The 20,469-nt window shown below is 44.2% G+C and overlaps 1 protein-coding gene across 1 annotated transcript; it reads left to right on the top strand.

Moving 5' to 3' along the window:
• Positions 1-324: 324 nt before the first annotated feature.
• MATN3 (matrilin 3) lies at positions 325-18,267 on the top strand (the record flags this gene model as incomplete). Its single annotated transcript, XM_080911695.1, has 8 exons — positions 325-532; positions 4,458-5,024; positions 7,748-7,873; positions 10,663-10,788; positions 12,786-12,911; positions 14,894-15,019; positions 16,369-16,475; positions 18,208-18,267. The coding sequence occupies 8 exons, from the start codon at positions 325-327 to the stop codon at positions 18,265-18,267; spliced, it is 1,446 nt and encodes a 481-aa protein (XP_080767821.1).
• Between the last annotated feature and the right edge of the window lie 2,202 nt (positions 18,268-20,469).

Here is a 20,469-nt window from a genome sequence, read left to right on the forward strand (position 1 = left end):
CCCCCTACCCCAGCCTGGTTTTACAAGGAGGCAATCGGCCAAGAGGCACCCAGCCGAGCCCACCGAACTAGGCGGGCAGTGACCACCGTGCCGCTGGCCGCCTAGTCCCAGACATTCCGCTCCCGCCACTGGAATGCACAGACAGGGCTTCTTGTTGGCCTTTGGCGTCTCCCGGGCTCTGGTGGCATGGCCTCCAGTGGGTGGGGCGGGGAGGAGCCTCAGGAGCGGGACCTTTAAATTGGTCGCCAATGTGCGGCGTCTGACCCTGTGTACCCCCTCGGTCACTTCGCGACTCACAGACCCCGGCAGGTCGTCAAGTCCATCATGTTGTTCTCAGCCCCCTCGTGCAACCTCCCGGGACTTCTGCTGCTGCTCTGGCCGCTGTTGCTCCTGCCGCCCCCGGCTGCTCCTGGACGTTTGTCCCGCGCGAGCGTCCGCCGGCTGGGGACACGCGTCCCCGGGGGCAGCCCCGGGCATCTCTCTGCTCCGGCTACTCCCACCCGCGCGCCGTATTCCGGGGTCCGCGGCGCAGGTACAGTGGGACGGGTGGGGGACCTCTCTGCAGAGGGTGTCCCAGCCCTGGCTGGAGGAGGGAAGAGGGGTCCGGGAACCCAGGAACGCAGCATGCCTTTACCCCAGCCTCGGGCAGGCAGGGTGTTGGAGAAAGCATCCTTTTTCCTACAGTCCTGCTCAGAAACTGAGGGTCCGACAATAGGGGAGGGAGTAGGGCTAGGGTGTAAGGTCATGAGCTGACCACTGTAGGGTTTGGTAACTTCCTTGTAATTTAGGAAGGGGGCACCTGTAGGAGCACCAAGCATGCACGGGGAGCTCCCAGGTCTACCTGCCTTGAAATTTTGGTTTGGGAGAGCAAACTTTTCCTGACACTCTGTTTGTAGTTACCTGGAAATCTCCGTCTATTTTGCATTCACTTGTGTGTCTTTTTTCCTAAGAAGGGTCTAGAGGAGACCCAGGATCTGGAAGAATGGACGATTTAGCAGAGGTGTGTGATGTGAGCCTAAGAAGGCAAACCAAGTTGTCATTTAGGTGCCCAGGGAGGGTCCTGTTCTATGACCACCATATCAGCATTTTACTCTGTTCTGCCCCAGCCCTGACTGATGTGTAAGCCCTGCTTATGCAGACTGAGTCCTACACTCCTAACTATACTCTGTCAATCCCCAAAGAACCAGGCAGGTCTGGTCTTTGACAAACAACTCCATCCCCATCCCCACCTCCCAACCCCCTTCACTAACTTGGCTCTGAGCAGAACAAATCTACAGAGCCCAGAGAAGCTGATAAACACCTGTCATGACCCCTCACAAGACATACAGGGACCCCAAGGCTTAGCATAGGGAAAGAACCCAGAAAATGAGCATCAGATCCCCTGAGTGAAACTCAGAGTCCCCAAAGGCAAACAAGGGCTCCATCCTGGTCTCAGGACTAACACTAAAGAACAGTGTGAACCTTTGCAGAGGGAGTAGGGATGAGAGCTTGTATGGTCATGGGATTCATTGTTACCACCCCGGCCAAGATTCCTCTATTACTTTCCTATTGCTTCAAATGATGATAGAATTTAGTGGCTTAAATCAGTGCAGAGTATTATCGTACAGTCTGGAGGTCGGAGGCTGATGCTGTTCTTCCTAGGAGTCCCCATATCAAGGTGTTGGCAAGGCTTGCATCCCTGCCCTTTGGGGAGGGAGGCACCAGAGGGAAGTACTTGCCAGCCTACCAAGCTACAGTAGTTCTTGGCTCCACCTTGTCTTCCCTCTTCAAAAGGGGCAGTTGCAGCTTGAGCCCATGTCACATCTTGCTCACTCAGACCCCTCTTGAACTTTTAGTGACCTTGGTACTTCTCTTGAATTCATCTGAGAAAATCTAGGTCAACTTCCTTATCAAAAGCCCTCCGATCACGGCTGCCATCTTTTGCTACGTTTAGAAGTATTTGTGCCAGGCAAGGACAGGAATCATTCTGTTTATTGCAGCTCAGAGCTTCCTCCCCTGAATAGAGGATTTATTGGGAAAACCAAGCAGAGATGGATAGAATCAGGCATGTTGGGTTTGTAGGGACATCACTTGGGGGTTAGTGTAAGAGTTGAGTTACACCATGACGCTTTTTCCTTCTGCTCCAACCATGCAAAAATGTACAGACCTATGTCCAGGTAAGATTTTCTCCATGAGTCCTTTTTCTTGCTCTTGATCCCTAAAAATCTTGAAGGAAATTGTGGAGCTGTTTTAAAAAATGATTTGTAATTCCTCTTGACTTAACCAAACACATGACATACATGACATCTTTTGGGTGGTGGCTCAAAGTCAACATTCGAACGTTGGCTGGGGCTCATGAGATAATGTTGATTTTTTTTTGTGGTGGAAAACTTTGCCTTAGTGGAAGCCGCTTCTGGGTACTAGAAAGGCCTTGGAGCTAGGAGACAGGAATCATGAAGGCTAGGCTTATACTACTGCTTTTCAGGGCTTGCTCCTCCCCAACTTCTACCAAATGTGAACAACTGCCTGGTTCATAGGACCCTGTGTGAGTATGCAGGGACCCTGTGTGAGCATGCAGGGACCCTGTGTGAGCATGCAGGGACCCTGTGTGAGCATGCAGGGACCCTGTGTGAGCATGCAGGGACCCTGTGTTAGCATGCAGGGACCCTGTGTGAGCATGCAGGGATCCTGTGTTAGCATGCAGGGATCCTGTGTGTGCATGCAGGGACCCTGTGTTAGTATGCAGGGACCCTGTGTGAGCATGCAGGGACCCTGTGTGAGTATGCAGGGACCCTGTGTGAGCATGCAGGGACCCTGTGTGAGCATGCAGGGACCCTGTGTGAGCATGCAGGGACCCTGTGTGAGCATGCAGGGATCCTGTGTTAGCATGCAGGGATCCCTACCATGCCTTTCAAAGTAAGGTGGTATTTTATTAATGCAGTATATCCATCTGATAAGGTAAATCCAAAGAAGTTAAACTTTCTGCTTTTTGAAAACAAAATTTGAAGGCTGTGTGGTGGCACATGCTCTTAACCTTGGGAAGTAGAGGCAGGAGGACAGTGAGCCCAAGGTCATCCTTGGCTACATATGTGAGTTAGAGGATAGCCTGGGCTACAGAAGGTCCCATCTCAAAGGAATAATAGTTAAGCACATAGACTGATGTATAGATAAATAACTGAAGGGTTGGGGTTGTAGCTCAGTGAATACTTGCCTAGGGCACACAAGGTTCTGGGCTTGACTCCAGCCCTCAGGACACAACAACAACAAATAACACCCAGCGACGACAGAGGAAAAATCCCTCAGAACACAACAACAACAAATAACACCCAGCGATGACAGAGGAAAAATCCCTGTCCCAGACAAAGCCTTTCCTGTCAGAAACGACTTAGTCTAAATACTCTGATTTTTTTTTTTTTTTTTTAAAAAAAACAGAGTTCACTTGTTTTTCTGAGAGTAACTCACTCTGTATCTTAAACTTGCCTTCCTCCTCCTTAGCCTCCTGAGTGCTTTGGCTACAGCTGGTGCCGCCACTCACAGCGAAGGATTTGCTTTGGATCTACACACCGGCTGAACAAATGGCATTGGTCTGTCCATGCATTAGGAAAGAAGGGGCTTTGATAGACTCCCACTTTTACCTAGGGCTGTGTGTGTGTGCGTGTGTGCGTGTGTGTGTGTGCGTGTGTGTGTGTGTGTGTGTGTGTGTGTGCGTGCATGTGTGTGTGCGTGCTTGGTATTCCTCTGGGTTGGTTGGAAGCAGAGAATGGCTGGAAAAAGAGATGTGATAACTGGATTGTCGCCCCTCTAGTGCTGACAGTGAACTCAGTTTGGTTGGTTGAGAGAGGGCTGTGCAAATCAGGTTGGAGGAAGCAGTAAAGTCCGAGAGACCTAGAGTGGGAGGGGGGTGCGGAGGGAGGGGTAGGGGAATAAATGGCTGTGAGCATGTGGAGATACAAGATGCCTTTGTGTAGAAAGAATGTGAGAGCTTTGAAGCTGACGATTCCTCTTTTCAGCCATTGTGGCAAAGGTGTAGGCAAGGGGAAAAAATGCAAAGAAAAGTGGCCAGGAGAGTTCAGGGAAAGGAGGAGGAGCATCAGGTCACGGTCTCTGAAAACAAAGATATACTCCCAAAGACTGCCATGCAGTACATGTGTGTCAGGTGAAGTCCTTGCTCCATTGTCTCAGCCAAACGCCAAGAAGACCTGTACCAGAACTCACAGAGACTCTTGGGAACAGATCTTTAAGCGGTGGGATAAGTCCTCAAGAAAAATGTTGGGAAGGCTCAAGGCCTGGCTGTTTTTAGCAGCAGAGGGAGAATGGCCTCCATGAAGGAAGCAGGCAATGGTACTGCTGGGTTAGGGGATGCTCCTGGGTCTGGCTTCCCAGAATTCCAGAGTTCTCTGGGAGTGAGGACTGTCACATTTCTAATCATGATCTGACCTAGGCTTAGCCTTTTGTGTTCTCTGTACCCTTCTTTGCAGGTGTTTGCAAGAGTAGGCCTTTGGACTTGGTGTTCATCATTGATAGTTCTCGTAGCGTCCGGCCTCTGGAATTCACCAAAGTAAAGACCTTTGTCTCCCGCATCATCGACACTCTGGACATCGGGGCCACAGACACGAGGGTGGCTGTGGTGAACTATGCCAGCACTGTGAAGATAGAGTTCCAGCTCAACACCTATTCAGACAAGCAGGCCCTGAAGCAGGCTGTGGCACGGATCACACCCTTGTCAACAGGCACCATGTCAGGGCTAGCTATCCAGACAGCAATGGAGGAAGCCTTCACTGTGGAGGCTGGAGCTCGGGGGCCCGTGTCTAACATCCCCAAGGTAGCTATTATTGTGACAGATGGGAGGCCCCAGGACCAGGTGAATGAGGTGGCTGCCCAAGCCCGGGCATCTGGCATTGAGCTGTATGCTGTGGGTGTAGACCGGGCAGATATGGAATCCCTCAAGATGATGGCTAGCAAACCCCTGGAGGAGCACGTCTTCTACGTGGAGACCTATGGGGTCATCGAGAAACTCTCTGCCAGATTCCAGGAAACCTTCTGTGGTAAGCTGGCAAGTCTTAGCTTCCAACTAGCAAGGATGTTATAATTCATATTTTGCATGACCAGAAATTGTGTTTTTAAAGATTTATCTCTAATTATGTGTATCTGTGCACATGAGTGTGGGTACTGGATGAGGTAGGTGACCTCAAATTCTCTGGAGCTGGAGTTGTATGCAGTCGTGAGCCACCCCACATGGACACTGGGCACCAAAGTTGGGCTTTCTGCAAGAGAAGTATATTCTCCTAAGTGCTGAGCCAACGTTCCAGGCCCCTGAAAAAAAGAAGTTTATTCATTTTGGGTTGTGGGGGTAGAAATTTTCTGGAAGACTTATTCACATGCAATGCTTTTTCTGGTGCTTGCTTTTTTTTTTTTTTTAAACCAACCTAAACACATGGTGTTAGTTTAGAAGTACAAGGCAGTACTATATGTAACCTGGTTTGCTCATAAAACCTTCATGTTTTTGTTAGACATGTTAAGTTCTGGAAATAACCAGAATAAACAATCCTGCCGCTTCCCAATGGGGTCAGAAATAAAACCCAAACCCCAAACACCCAGACGCAAGACATCTCTCCTGTACACCCCCTTCTCCACCATTAACACTCCTCCAAATGTTTCTTTTAGCTTTACATCTCCATATTTAACAGCACCCCACTGTTCTCCCGAGGAAGCTGGGGTGGTATCTGCCCTTCGAGAATCAGTGGGCTCTATCCCAATGTCTCTGGCCATGTGCATCTAATTAATAACACTCGTTTTCAGATTCAACTGTTTCTCTGCTTCTTCTTTTGTGGAATAATTGGATTAAAGACTAGAAGAGCTGGGGTTTCTGATTCACTTAAGAGACACAAGAAACAAATTAAAAACAAATCATCCTGTTAATCTTCTTTCTTTTGGATCACATTTGAATAGGGACATGCTAATTTTATTAAGTTTATTTTTTTCCCATGAATTAATCAGATGCAACAATATGAATCTATTCAGTGCTGGAATTCCCTTCCTGATCAGGATGTGATCTGGGTGTAATAGTAATACTTGTGAGATGGAGTTCAAGTCCAGCCTCAGCTATATCCTGAATTCAAGGCCAGCCTTGGCTACATGAGACCCTGCCCCACCAAAAAGAAAAAGCAAAAGGAAAGTTATAAGGATTAAAAAATATAGAATTATGGTTTGTAGCAATCACATTTTAAAAAGTGTGGCGATCATTTGAAAGTCCTTGTAGAATTGCTGAAGTAACTTAGAGAATTCTAACTTGGGTGAGTTCCTACTCATAGACAGTTTCTGCCATGGGCATTCTGTGCCTATTCATATTGAGCACCACATGCAAAGTTAGAGGCCACTCCTCCCAGCCTCTGATACCTAAGGAATTGGTGGAGAGACATGTAAGTGAGCCAGGGACTACAGTTGGAAATATCACTGAGACTTTCTATCTAAGCTAATGTGGAGCCCAGAATCATCAATTGGTATGGAAATGGGAGATGAAGCCTTGGCCTCATCTCTGCCAGAGCTGGCTGGGATCCCCTGTCTTTCGTGTGCCGGGACACTAGGCCTTCACAAAACACCGTGTGAAGGTTGGCTATGATGGCATCTGCTTGGCATTTATTAGGTTCTAGAAAGAAAGTGGCTTTCTTTCTCTTTCCCAGAAAATCCCCTCAGGCTGTGGGTGAAAGCTGTTCCGACAGGACTCTGGTCTGTGGCTACGTTAGGTCTTAAAGTTAGCAACTGGGGGTGGGCTCAAGGCTGTAAAGTAATAGTGGTGAGTGGCAATCTCTTCCCTCTCTTACAAAAGACCTACTTGTTCTGGGGGTGGGGAGGAATGTCTTCTCTGGAAAACCGGACTGAGGGGCAGCTTGTTGTAGTCAACGGCTGGAAAGATCACTCCACAAAAAGGCACTCCTTGGGAAAATATTAGGCTTGTCCTATTGCCAAGGGCACTGGAGGCTGGGTTACCTGCCACAAGAGTAACAGGCTCCAGTTTTGTAGAAATGACTAAATTCATTGATTCGTCGTTTAAAACACGTCACTGGGTATGGGACGGGTGCATTCTAACGAAATACAAATGGGTCCAGGAGCAAAAGGGTGGAGATGTGATCTAGCTGACAAAATCTCAGGCTTTTCTTTTTATCTCTTTGTATTTACCATTTGAATCCATCATCTTTGGAGCTACTAAGAGGCCAAGTAGCTACCTGAGCTATAGACTCATGCTGGGTACGCGCAAGGAGGTGGTTAGCTGGACGGCCAAGGGTGTCTTACTCAAGTGTGAGCCAGGTCCAGGCAGATGCTTGTGTTCCAGTTCCCCATAGGCTCAAAATGTGGAATGGTGAAAAACCATTCTGGACCCACTAGCTCACAGAATCTTGACAGTACTTGACAGTACATTATTATTCTCCTTGACTCTTAGGGTCAAGAGGCGAGAATATTTTTTTTTTGTTTTTTTTTTTGGGTACACAGTTCAACCAAATGGATCATAATGTTGTCTGACACACGGAAATGTTTGATTTTAGCCGCTTTGATTTTAACGTTCTCTTTTGAGAGATGGTATAGCAAGATCTACAATTCTAAGTTTGCAACATCTCAAGTCAACTATCTAATAAACCAGAGGCTTTAAAAAAAATAGTGAAGTCATGATGGAGTCAGAAAGAAATCTGGAGGGATCTAGTCTTGGAAGTAGAAGAAATGTCTAAGATGGTTCTTGGGTATCGATGTCACCACTGTGCCTTTCTTTGCCTAGCTCTGGACCAGTGCATGCTTGGCACACACCGGTGTCAGCATGTGTGCATCAGTGATGGTAATGGCAGGCATCACTGTGAGTGCAGCCAAGGCTACACCTTGAATGCTGACGGGAAGACATGTTCAGGTGAGGCTTCCCCAGAGGATCATGGTTGAGTGGGAGTTATTCGACCATCTTCTCCAGGGTTGGGGTTTCCCTTAGGCTTCTCCAGGGGTGAGTTTTCCTTTGGGCTCTGACCTCTTTTCTCCCAAGTTCTAGCTGGTTTCCCCTAGTGTACTAGCCTTGATAGAGACCATGAGAGGAGAGTGAGAGCCCATGCAGGGAAGCCTCGCATAGACCTTGGTCTTAAAAAAAAAAAAATTAGAGCCAGGCAGTGCTGCAGCACTCAGGAGGCAGAGGCAAAGGTAGAAGCAGAGGCAGAGGTGCAGAGGGGCAGAGGCAGAAGCAGGCATCTGTGAGTTCGAGGCCAGTATGGTCTACCGAATGAGTTCTGGGAAAGCCAGGTTACAGAGAGAGACCCTGTGTTGAAAAGCCAATAAAAGAAAATAAAAATAAATGTAAATTGCATGCACATGTCTGTGTATGGGTATGTGCTCATGAGTGCAGTAGACTGAAGAGCCTGGAGGTGTCAGAGATCGCCCTTGAGGTGGAGTTACAGGTGGTAAGTCACTGCATGTGCTAGGAACCGAACTCAGATCCCCTGCACGAGCAGTATGTCCCCATAAACACTGAGCTGTCTCTTTGGCTTCTTCTTTTTCTAAAAATCAATTTTAGGTTAGTATATAAATAGGTTTTACCATGGCATCTTTATATGCCTGTGCCATTGTCTTTGTTCTCATGATTTTCTCTCCTGCTGCCTTCCTCTGGGTCCTCTCCCCTCGTGGTTGGTCCCCCTCCCTCCTCCCCTTTAACACCCATCTGCTTCCCTGTGACTTGTGTTATCTTCTATTTCTCACCCCCTTAAGGTCTTTGCCTTTTGTTTTATGCACTCCTTTATGGTTCTGTGTTGTATAGACACACATATGCAAACACACACATATCCGATTTTAAATCTAGATTCGTCATATGAGACAAAACATGCAGCATCTTTCTGAGTCTGTCCTCCCCGCCTTGATTAAAATAGTAATTTCCAGTCACATCCATTTTCTTGTCCATTCATGGACACTTATGCTGGTTCCACTTCCTGGCTTCTGTGAATAAAGCAGCGGTAACATGGATCTGCAAGAACATCTGCATTATATTGACTTAAGGTCCTTACTAGTGTGCTTTCTTTGTTACTGTTCTTTTTTAAAGATTCATTAATTTGAGTTATGCGTATGAGCGCACTGTAGCTGTCCTCAGACACACCAGAAGAGGACATCGGATACAGATGGTTATGAGCCACTATTTGGTTGCTGGGATTTGAACTCAGGACCTTAGGAATAGCAGTCAGTGCTCTTAACTGATGAGCCATCTCTCCAGCCCCCTTTGTTATTGTTCTTAAAAACATTAATAAAAGGGGATGTAAAAACGAAGAGCTACAAAGCTCCTTATCTTTAAAATATATATGTTAGTTTATAAATTTATATGAGTGATACACACAACATATGCACACACACATGCAGGCTTCGGCAGGCACACACACATTATGTCCCTGCAGTGCCCTCAGAAGCCAGAAGAGGGCCCTGGAGCCACTGGTCCCGGAGTTACAGAGAGTTGTTAGCTGCCATATGGATGCTGGGAATGAACTTGGGTCCTTCGGAAGCACAGCCAGATGTTCTTAACCAGTGAGCGAACGCCCCGTCCCAGGGTCCAAGACTCTTGATCCTTTTCTAATATTTGATATTTTCCTGGGTTTTATTTAATTAGATATGAGCATCCCAATTTATTTTTATGACCATACACTCAAGGACACGTGAAGGGAAATATGAGGGCCCTGCTCACTGGGTTTAAAACTGCACACAGAGTCAATGAAGAATAGAGATTAGATCTCTTTTCTTTTTAGATTCTTTCTCTCTTTAATCCTAGGAGGATTTTTGCAAGGAAGGAAACTGGTCATTTAGATCAAACTGCTAGCTTTATGGATAAGGAAGTGAGATGTCAAGAAGGGAAGACATATGTATCAGTGTTAGGACCGGAAAATCTGAAACAACTCAAGCAGTCGCAAGAATTAAGCAAAGCAAGATCTTCATTTGCATTAGGTAGAAAAAAATCTCTCACTAGTCAATGACAACAGCACAGTTCTGGGGCTGACTGCATCCTTAACTGTGAACTTCTTAGGAAATATTTAACCAGATGACATAAGCTACTGTGCTCAGACTGCTATTGATCCATCGGGGACACAGAACAGACTCGGGAGCTGAACTGCAACCTGGAGCCAGAATGTTACAGAAATTTTAATCCTGAAATCTACACACATCTGTGCCAAATTATCCCACCAATCAGGATTTAAGGATAGGGACTTCCTTAGGGACATGTCTTTGTGGTACACTTAGTCCTATTCCCATTGGTTGGGTTATTTAACTGTGGTGGGGCAACTTGCTTAGCATTCTCAACTTGCCAACCAGAATGTCAATTACCCACTGAGGTCTTGGAAACTAAAGCTTTGTTTGACCCCTGTTCCAGATGGAGGTTCTATTCAAAATGGCTTCAGATTGGTTCTTTTGTTTACAACAGTGGCTCTGTTGGTGAAAAAACACTACTAGAAAGTGGGATCTATATTCTATCAGTGCCCTTTCCTTGTATCCTCTCTCTCTCTCTCTCTCTCTCTCTCTCTCTCTCTCTCTCTCTCTCTCTCTCTGCCTCCGTCTTCACCTCCCCCTGTGTGTGTGTGTGTGTGTGTGTGTGTGTGTGTGTGTGTGACAATGTGACTGGTGTAAATTTGTTTACCTTCTTCCCATATGTTCATCTCATGTGCTATTCTCATCTTTTGACAGCCATTGATAAATGTGCCCTCAACACTCACGGATGTGAACAGATCTGTGTCAATGACAGAAATGGCTCTTATCACTGTGGGTGCTACGCAGGTTACACCTTGAATGCAGACAGAAAAACTTGTATAGGTAAGTGAGCGTGCTGTGTACTCGTTCAACTGCCAACCCACCGGCTGTTGAAGGGAAGCCTCCAACTGGGAACTTGGGTCAGTTTTCCACTTTTGCCACCCTGGAATTTTCTGTCTCTTTTCTTTTTGTTTTTTGTTCATTTTCTTGTTTTGGTTTGTTTTGTTTTGTGTGTAGCCCTGGTTGTCCCAGAACTCTCTCTGTAGACCAGGGTGGCCACAAACTCAGAGATCTGTTTGCCTCTGCCTCTCAAGTGCTGGAATTAAAGGCATGTGCCACCTCTGACTAGCTGGATTTCCTGTAACTGAGTTCTGTCTGAAAATCTGAAACAGGGACGTGTACCTACTGTGCGTATAAAGGTGTGGCTCGTTTCTATTTCCTATATTCCAAATACTTGGCAGTGTAGTAAGTTAGCATCAAATAACACCTTACAGAATACTGCTTACTGAGGCAAGCATTGATGGCACGTGGAGGCAGGAGGATCATAAACTCAAAGTTATCCCAGCTAAATTGGGAGCTCAAGGTCGGCCTGGGCAATAGGGAACTTGGACTCAGAAACCCAAGCCAATACAGACAGACAGACACATGATAGAGGGAGAGAGAGAGAGAGAGAGAGAGAGAGAGAGAGAGAACAGTAATTCTGTAGTGGGGAACCTGGTGGACACCTTAGCCATGTAACAAGAGATCAGTGTTTGTGTCACTAGAGTTGCCGACGGCATCACATGAAGTGGCCGCACACCTGGTCTATTCTTGCTAAGAATTTAGAACCATGAGGAAACATTACACAGACAGAGGAAGAGGTGGTCTCAGTTGACATATTTTCCAAGTACTTCTCAAATGTGTCAAAGCTGTGAAAACAAAGGTAGATTATTGAAATGTCTCAGAACATGACGACTTCATGTCTTGTGGGTTCTTGGGTTGAATCCTGGGCCAGACAATGGGCATTAGAATGACTGGAGACAGCTGAATATTGAGTGGAGATTGAGAACTCATGCTGTATCAATGCTTCTGTTTATCACAGTAGACGTCTAAACTGTTAGCATTTGAGGTTAGATGAAGAACGTTTTTCAGAAGTCTGAACTTACCTTAAAATTGAAAGTTTGAAATAAAAATATAGATGAAAGGTGGGTACAGTGGCTGCTGGTTATAATTCTGGCACTTGGGATGCAGAGGCAGGAGAGTCACTATAAATTCTAGGTCTTCCTACAGATGAGACTCTGTCTCAACCTTCCTTCGCCAAAATAGAATATGTCAATACGAATCTTTTCCCTTCTTTCTGGGTGTAGTGATGCATGCCTGCAATTCCAGCATTCAAGGCTGAGGATTTCATGCCAGTCTTGGTCACATAGAAAGACCTTGTCTCAAAACCACTCCAAATATACATCTCTACTGCATCTCTGTATGTATGTACATATGTATGTTTGTACATATGTATGTATGTACGCATGTATATCTATTCATTTGCCTACTTAGCTCTCTCCTACTCCTCTGTTTCTCACAGGGAAGAACATTGAAGAAAGAGTTGGGTCTCGGGTTCTCTCTAAGTTAGTTGGTCTCCTTGGGGGCTCTTGTACCTTATTTATGAAACGGAAGAGTGTTAAAATAGAAATTCTCCAAAGTCTAATTTCCCTTTTCCCTGGGTCTAGTGTAATTAGATGCATAATTCGCTGGTTTATTTCTGGGTTGGAATAAGCACAATAAACCTGAGAGGAATGCATTAAGTATTAATGAGATGCTTAGGTTATAAAAAAAATCTCACCAGTGATGATCTGGAAAGAAGAACCGAATATAACGGTGGGCCATAATTACTGTGTGTGAAAGATTTTTATTAAGTCTGCTAACTTCTAGTTAGAGCAAACAATGCTGACAGCTCTCTGCCTAGCCTCCAGCCAGTTTCCTTCTCATCTATTTCTGTTCCTAAGTGTGTCTCCATCTATGGGTAATGAAAGACTCTTTGACTCTGACTTTTAAATTTTCACACCTGGACCTCTGTCTGTCAGCTCAGGACAAATGTGCCTCGGGTACACACGGCTGCCAGCACATCTGTGTGAATGACAGAGCTGGGTCCCATCACTGTGAATGTTTTGAAGGCTACACTCTGAATGCAGATAAGAAAACGTGTTCAGGTAAAGTCCATTCAGCAAGTCCTTTCCTACCTGACTCTTTCCACAGTGGTGAAATCAACTGTAATTCACCAGGGGAGAGGTTGTTGTTGTGGGGTTGAGGTGGGGGGGGGGACGCAAAGATTCAGGCTCAGGCATTGGGCCAGCTTACACAGTTAAGGCACACCTTGCCCAGGGGGTTTGGTGAGCTCACTGGATTTTATATATATAGATCATTTCAGAAAATTACTGGGAAATAGGTAATGAATGGGAAATATGAGAAAAGCTAATGATTTATAGAGGTCCCTATCCAGGAAAACTTTTATAGCTGTGTATACTGGGGACTTTTTAGGCACATGGAAGAAGTCAGCTGTGTAGGAACTATTTGGTGTGATAGGTTGAACTGATCTGTCTCCAGTTAAAACTTGGCCTGGGACTTTTCTGCAGGGTTGGTCTTCAAGCTGGGCTCCTTCAGTAAAGGAGACTTTGTGAAAGCTTCACTTAGACCCACACAGATCTTCCAGGGTGCTGGAAGCAGCACATTCTTGACCGTTACTAGCTGATCAGTCTGCAGTGACTCAGAGCCTTGTGACTTGGCTAATGAGCCCCTGCCAGGACCATTAATCCTCATTAATTTGATTTAAGCTCACTGGTAGAACAGGGCGGCATTTATACACATGGACTCTCTCCCTTTGGACAGGCATTGCTTGCTCTCCAGGTGCTGCTTAGTTTGGCATGTCAGCACTTTTCCGGTTCTCTCCATCTTCTCTTCTTCCTTGGGGAACTAGACATGGTGGGATCTTGTCAAAAGAAATGAATGGAAATGGCACATTATTGGAATAATAACTCCTCCTTTCTTGAGACAGTTTCCTGCAGTCCAGCCCGGCCAGGAACGCACTAAGTGGTTCAGTTAGCCTCAACATGCAGTAACCGCGGGTGCTGGGGTTGTGGGCACATAGCACCATCCTGACTCTTCCCCTCTTTAAGAAATGAGGCCATGCTTCTAGTCCCAGCCACTGCAGAGACGGAGGCAGGAGGCCTGTGATCAGCGGAAGATTATGAACACGGTCAGCACTTTGGCTCCTGGGACAGCAGGGAATGGATCTGGGTCTCCCAGGAGCCTCTAGGAATTCACTAAGGTTGTTTTTCCTTGTCCCAGGCATTTCAGACATAAGACTGGTGGGGTGCTCTCCTCTGCCTGCTTAAGTCTGGGCAAACCATCTTAACTCTGAAATGTCATGTATGTGACCAAAGCACTTCACTATTTAATCCAATATGTCCTCATTAATCTTAATATTATTATTTTTTCTCCCAGAGAGAGAGAGAGAGAGAGAGAGAGAGAGAGAGAGAGAGAGACAGAAAGACAGACAGACAGGCAGAGAGACACAGAGAGAGACAGAAAGAGAACAAACATGAGTGTGTCATCAGCGTTTTCTGTCCCACATAAAATGTGGACACAGTCCTCAGGAAGCAGAGACATGACTGCTGGTACTCAGTGAGTATTCGTTTTAATTCCGTTCTGAAGCCTGGTGCCTGGAATGGTGTCACCCACATTATAGTGGCTCTTCTGTCTAGAACATCCTTCCCAGACATGACCCAGGTAATTGTCTAGATTCTGTCAAGATGGCTATCAAGGTTAACCACCACAGACTTCCTGATCTGTGGTGGTGAACTAGAGGCAGCATTGGTGGCTTTCAGAAGTGCCTGCGGTGAGCTCTGTACTGCATAGACTCAGTGCCACCGGTACCTTGAGCAGGAGAGAAGAGAAGTCCCCTCACACAGCAGCAGGAGGGGAAGGGCCAGTCAGGCAACAGATCAAGCCGAGGGTGTGGGACTCAGGGAAGGAAGCCACACTCTTCCCTGGAACCCAGGGCTCTGGGTGACTACTGAAGGCTTCCTTCTCAATGCCGACTGGGTCCAACAAAGCTTTGTATCCCAGACATTCGTGTTTAGTGTTCTACTTAACTAACGGGTAAATACTTTCTTCCCTGCACGGTTTGGGTCAGTCCGAAACAAGTGTGCTCTGGGCACTCACGGCTGCCAGCACATCTGTGTGAGTGATGGAGCAGTGTCCTACCACTGTGACTGTTTCCCTGGCTACACCTTGAATGATGACAAGAAGACATGTTCAGGTGATAACTGGTCCTTTAAGTAGATTTTTACCCCCAATGGGAAAATCTAGGAGGAAGCCTCTTGTTTGAGAAATTTATATTGAGTTATTGCCTTGCTCCGCTATATGGTCTGGTTTCTGTAATTTGATCTGTTTCTCTTTCATTTTTTCTTTCTAATTAATGTCTCTAAGTCTTTTTTTTTTTTTTTTTTTTTTTTTTTTGCTATAATGATAAGATATGCATAGCATCAAAGTTTTTTTTTTCCTGTTTTCAAATGTACAGTTCGGTGGCAACAGTTGCCACAGTCCTCTATGGGGTATTTTTACCCTTCCTATTAAAGCTCTGAACTCACGAGATGTTTCCCACTCCCCCTGGGATGTGTCAGTTTCCCATAAACTGACCAGTTTGGGGAGTACTGCCACTTTAAGAGTCCTCAGTGTACACACATACAAACACATACATACACATATACTCACATACAGAGACACATACAGGCACACACACATACACTAGCATGAACTAGCATGCACTCACATGCACCCACATAGACACATACAAACACATAAAGACACATATACTCACACAGACACATACACACACATACTCATATGCACTCACATGCACACATATACAGACACATACACAGTGGGTTATCTAGATTGGTTACCAATATAGCTCTGAACTTTTAGCTTCAAAGCATGTAAGGGTAAAAGTTATACTTCTCAATTAAAATCATTCAATAGAATAGCAGTCATTGGTAGGAAATCACCAGGAGCATAGTAAGGAAGGACTGTCACTGTCTTCTCTCTGTGGCTTGTCCCTACACCAGTGGCTCCCAACCTTTTTAATGCTGAGATCCTTTAATATAGTTCCTTTTGTGGTCGTGACCTGCAACCATAAAATTATTTCACTGCTATGTCATAGCTGTAACTTTGCTATTGTTATGAATTGTGGTGTAATTATCTGATCCCCAAGGGGTCGTGATCCACAGACTGGAACCCCTTCCCTATAGTGGCCACCATTAAAAAGCTTTATGCAATGGCTGGTTTCTGATAGTGGCAAAAGCACAGAGGAAAAAATACAAGGAACTCTCAAATAGCCGTTACCCAGTTTTAACAAATAGAAACATTTCCCCAGTGTTTCCTAATAAGGTTTTTCTGTAAAATTAACATTAATTAATATCATTTCCTATTTGCTTTATATGATTTTACCTCCTGAAAAAATGTATTTACATAGGTGGCAATGTTGAAGTGAATTGTAGATTTCTCGGTTTGCGGCTTGCTATCATCCCTTTGTCTTGCCTCTTGTGCTGGGCAGGACTTTGCTGTAACCCCTTGTAGCTCTAACATCTTGTCTATTGTCCTCTTCAGACGTTGAAGAAGTGCGAAGCCTCATCTCCATAGAAGACACCTGCAGCTGCGGGGCCACACTGGCTTTCCAGGAGAAGGTCAGCTCCCGTCTCCAGAAGCTCAACACCAAACATATCCTTTCGGGAACGTTCTCTTCCTCCTCTCATCCCCCAAATCACTCCCCCTTTTCCTTTCCCTCCCTTCCTCTTCTTCTTCTTCTTCTTCTTCTTTTTTTTTTTTTTTTGCTTCCCCATCCCCCTCTCTCACATTCTTCTTGTTTGAGATAGGGTCTCATGTAGTCAAGGCTAGCCTCAGACTTGCTAAGTAGATGAGAATGACCTGGAATTTCTGGTCTTCTTTTCTCCCTCTATTACAGGTGTGTGCACCCATGCTCGGTTTTATGAGGTTCTGGGGATTAAACTCCCCATTTTAAATCCCTTCATGCCGCCTAAGCAAGTACTCTACCAACTATGCTCCAACCCAGACCCTGTCTTCTCTTAAAAATTTATTTGTAAGTTTCAATTTCTGATTGACATACTAATTGAACAGCAACAGACATAATAATACCATGGCTGTGGCTTCCAGAAGTCAACCTAGATACTATAACCAAGCCAAACATTTTAGGATAATCTACTAGCAAGAATCTTTTTCCTTGCTGGAAGTTAAGCGAGGTAATGAATTTGAAAAAATTCATAATTCTTTCTGAATGACATGATAGACCATTTTTACTCATGCAACATTTAAATGTAAAAACTACAAATATCTTTCCTTAGTGCTTTTTAAAAGCAATTTATGTGCCCAACTGAGCTCTTGCATAACTGGGCAATTAAGCTATGACTCCTTAGAGCATTTTTTTTTCTTTTTTAAAATTTCATGTGCATTGGTGTTTTGCCTGCATGTATGACTGTGTAAGGGTACCAGATCTCCTGGAACTGGAGTTAAAGTAAGTTGTGAGCTGCTATATGGGTGCTGGGCATTGAACCAGCATCCTCTGGAAGAGCAGCCAGTGCTCTTAACCACTGAGCCATCTCTCCAGTCCATTTAAAAGTAATTCTTAGCTTAAAAATCTTCCCATGTCCAAAAATGAAAAAAAAAAAAAGTCAGCAGATCTATGGGATGTTGTACCTCAGATGACAAATGGTTATACAATTTGTCAAGCCAAGATGTCAAAAAAGGGCTTCAAGATGTAACATGACACTCTCAGCAAGTTTCAAAGTCAGCAAGCACCCAGAGCTCTGGAAAAAGGCTTTACCTCAGCATAGCTCAAGTTAACAACTCTGCTCTTAGATACCTCAGAGGAATGGAATTCAGGCTGGAGCCAGTCTGACCTAGGAGTGTTCAGACATTGAAGGCGGTACAGGCAGCATGAAGGAATCTGACTCCAGATCTTTCACATGCCCAGGACGGTATTTGTGGTTAGCTGGCATTCGAGTTTCCTGTGTAGTACCGCTCTTCTCACCACACACGGAAGAAATCTTCTCTTCCTTCACCTACTGAAGTTTATTTCCTACAAAACTAAAATCTCCAGAGAGCCAAACCAAGGGATAGTTTTATAATTCCTTTAATCAAGACTTCGGAAGCATTGCTCCCCACGGAGAGATGTTCCAATTAAATATTCGATGAGAGAAAAGAAAAAAAAGAAAAGACCTTGGCAGGAGTGTAATTTCATGATTAATATTTGAATTTTAGAGTAGGCTTTTGATGAGAAAATAGTTTTGTTTAGTTATAGTGGGATACAATTGTATGTGTGTGTGTGTGTGTGTGTGTGTGTGTGTGTGTGTGTGTGTGTGTTGAAGCTTTTGACAGTGTGCTTGTGTTTTTCAATGTGTAAAACAGAATCACCTTGGCCTTAACATCTAGCCACTTGACAACATTTTGAAGAAGTTGCAAGTAACCGAATATGGACAAGTGCATCACTAAACTGCAAAACTCTCGCCTGGATTGTGGAGAGCTTGATATTTGTGACTCTCATTCTCTTGTACACGTTGTCTGATGTTCCTGCCAATAATCTGCCATTATAAATGCTTGACTGTTATTTGGTACACAGTATTTGGTTTTCTGGAGAATCAGTACCATTTTCCAAGGAGATAAATATGTAGACCCTTATTAAAAGCAAGCTTTAATGTCTCATAGCTATGACTGTGAAATTATTAATAAGATGAAAAGTGAAAAGTTTAATGTTTTGTTAGCTACTGATTGAGCCATTTAAGTTTTAATTTTTTATCTTAGTAGGATGATCTTATTCATAAAACTTTAGGTTGAGTTTCTCCTGGTCATATTTATAATATGAACCAGACATACTATCAAGAGTGCAAATTTTATGAAATATTTACACATACAAAGATAAAATAATTAAACTGAGAATTTAGAATTGTTTAATTTTTTTGGGTTTTTTGCTGGGATATTATTGAAGCTACAATCAAGGAATTATAATACAATACCTAAAAATAATTTACACAGACTAAATAGGTGTTACATGACACTTTTAATTCACTAATATCATAGAAATGAACAACAAAAGAGTGCGGGCTATGAACTTATGGTGCTAAGATTTTTGCCAAGGGGAAAAAATTGAATGCTATCATTTTGTTTTAGCATGTAAGGCAACTGATGAAATTACATATTTATAAAATTAGTATAATAAGCAACAAGATATATTATCTTTTAAAAATGTCAGTAATAAGCCTATTTTTTTCCTCATCCAAAACATACTGAGTACATATACTTTTTAAGTGCAGCTTATAACTTTTGGAATGAAACAATTCTTTAAATTTTGTGCTACTTGATATGTTTTGGTTTGTATTGTTTTTAACATAATAAAAGTTCTTATCTGTCTACATTAATACAATGGCTGACGTCTTGATGATTCTTGCTATTTGGCATATTATGTTGAATGGAATTAATAATTTTTGAATATGTAACAGTTGAAAAACTGAATGAATAAAATGGTGATACTCTTTCAATAATTTAATATCATGCTGGTGAGGCTTAAAATGTTACGTCAGTTCAGGGTAAGTGGAAAGGAAGTTCCTAAATTAAATCAGTTGGGAAAAAATGTAATTACAGGTGTGTGTGTGTGTGTGTGTCTGTGTGCTCGAGCATGAGAGTTTGTGTGCACGTGTGTGTTTATGGCTGTACGGGTGCACATTGCCACAGCACACATGTAGGCATGTGAAGACAGTTTGTTGAAACTGGATATTATCTTCTGTTTCTTCTTGATGGCTGAATAATTCAGTGTGTATACACGCTACCTTTTAAAAAATTATTTATTTGAATTTCATGTGCATTGGTGTTTTGTCTGCATATATGTCTGTGTGAGGGTGTCAGATCCTCTGGAATTGTAGTTACAGACAATTTTCAGTTGCCATATGGGTGCTGGGAATGGAACCCTTGTCCTCTGTAAGAACAGTCAGTGCTCTTAAACAGTGAGCCATCTCTCTAGCCCCACATGGCTCTCTTTTAAATCCATTTATGGGCTATTGTATGTTGCTTTGGATTCTTTGGGTTCATACCCGATGGAGACATGGTTCGATAATATGGTAGATCTACCTTTAGGTTTTAGCTGTTGTGTTTTGAGGAACCTCCACTGCTGAAATAAAAACCATCCCGGACTATTAGCTTCTAGATGTGGTGAGACAACAGCTTGACGTCAAAGGATTCAAAGGTGGTGTCCTTGCGGTAGGGAAAGACTGCAGTGGGGAAATGAACTCTTCTGTATGAAGCATGCCAGAATATATAAGCCAGTATTGATAGCTGCAGAGTATGCTAAAAAGGAAAACCATAAATAATAAAAAGAAATGGGTGAGACCAAATAACTCCATAGGAGTGGCTCTATCTGGACTTCTATAGATTTGGGAACTCTGTTAACGTTAGGATAGCCCAAAATGACAATGGGGGCATGGGGAAATGGCTCAGTGCTTGCTGTAAACACGAGGACACGTGTTTGGATCCCCAGCACCCTAGAAGCCTGGTTAGCTGTGCTGCACCTTTAACCCAGGGTTGAGAGTGGGATCAAGCAATGCTAGACTTCATTGACTGCACAGTCTCGTCCTCACTGTAAGTTCCAAGGTTCTGGAGAGATCCTGCCTCAGAAAATGAGCTGGTGAGTTATAGAAGATGGTA

This window comes from Micromys minutus (assembly GCF_963924665.1).
Source record: "Micromys minutus genome assembly, chromosome: 1".
NCBI classification, from domain to species: Eukaryota; Metazoa; Chordata; class Mammalia; order Rodentia; family Muridae; genus Micromys; species Micromys minutus.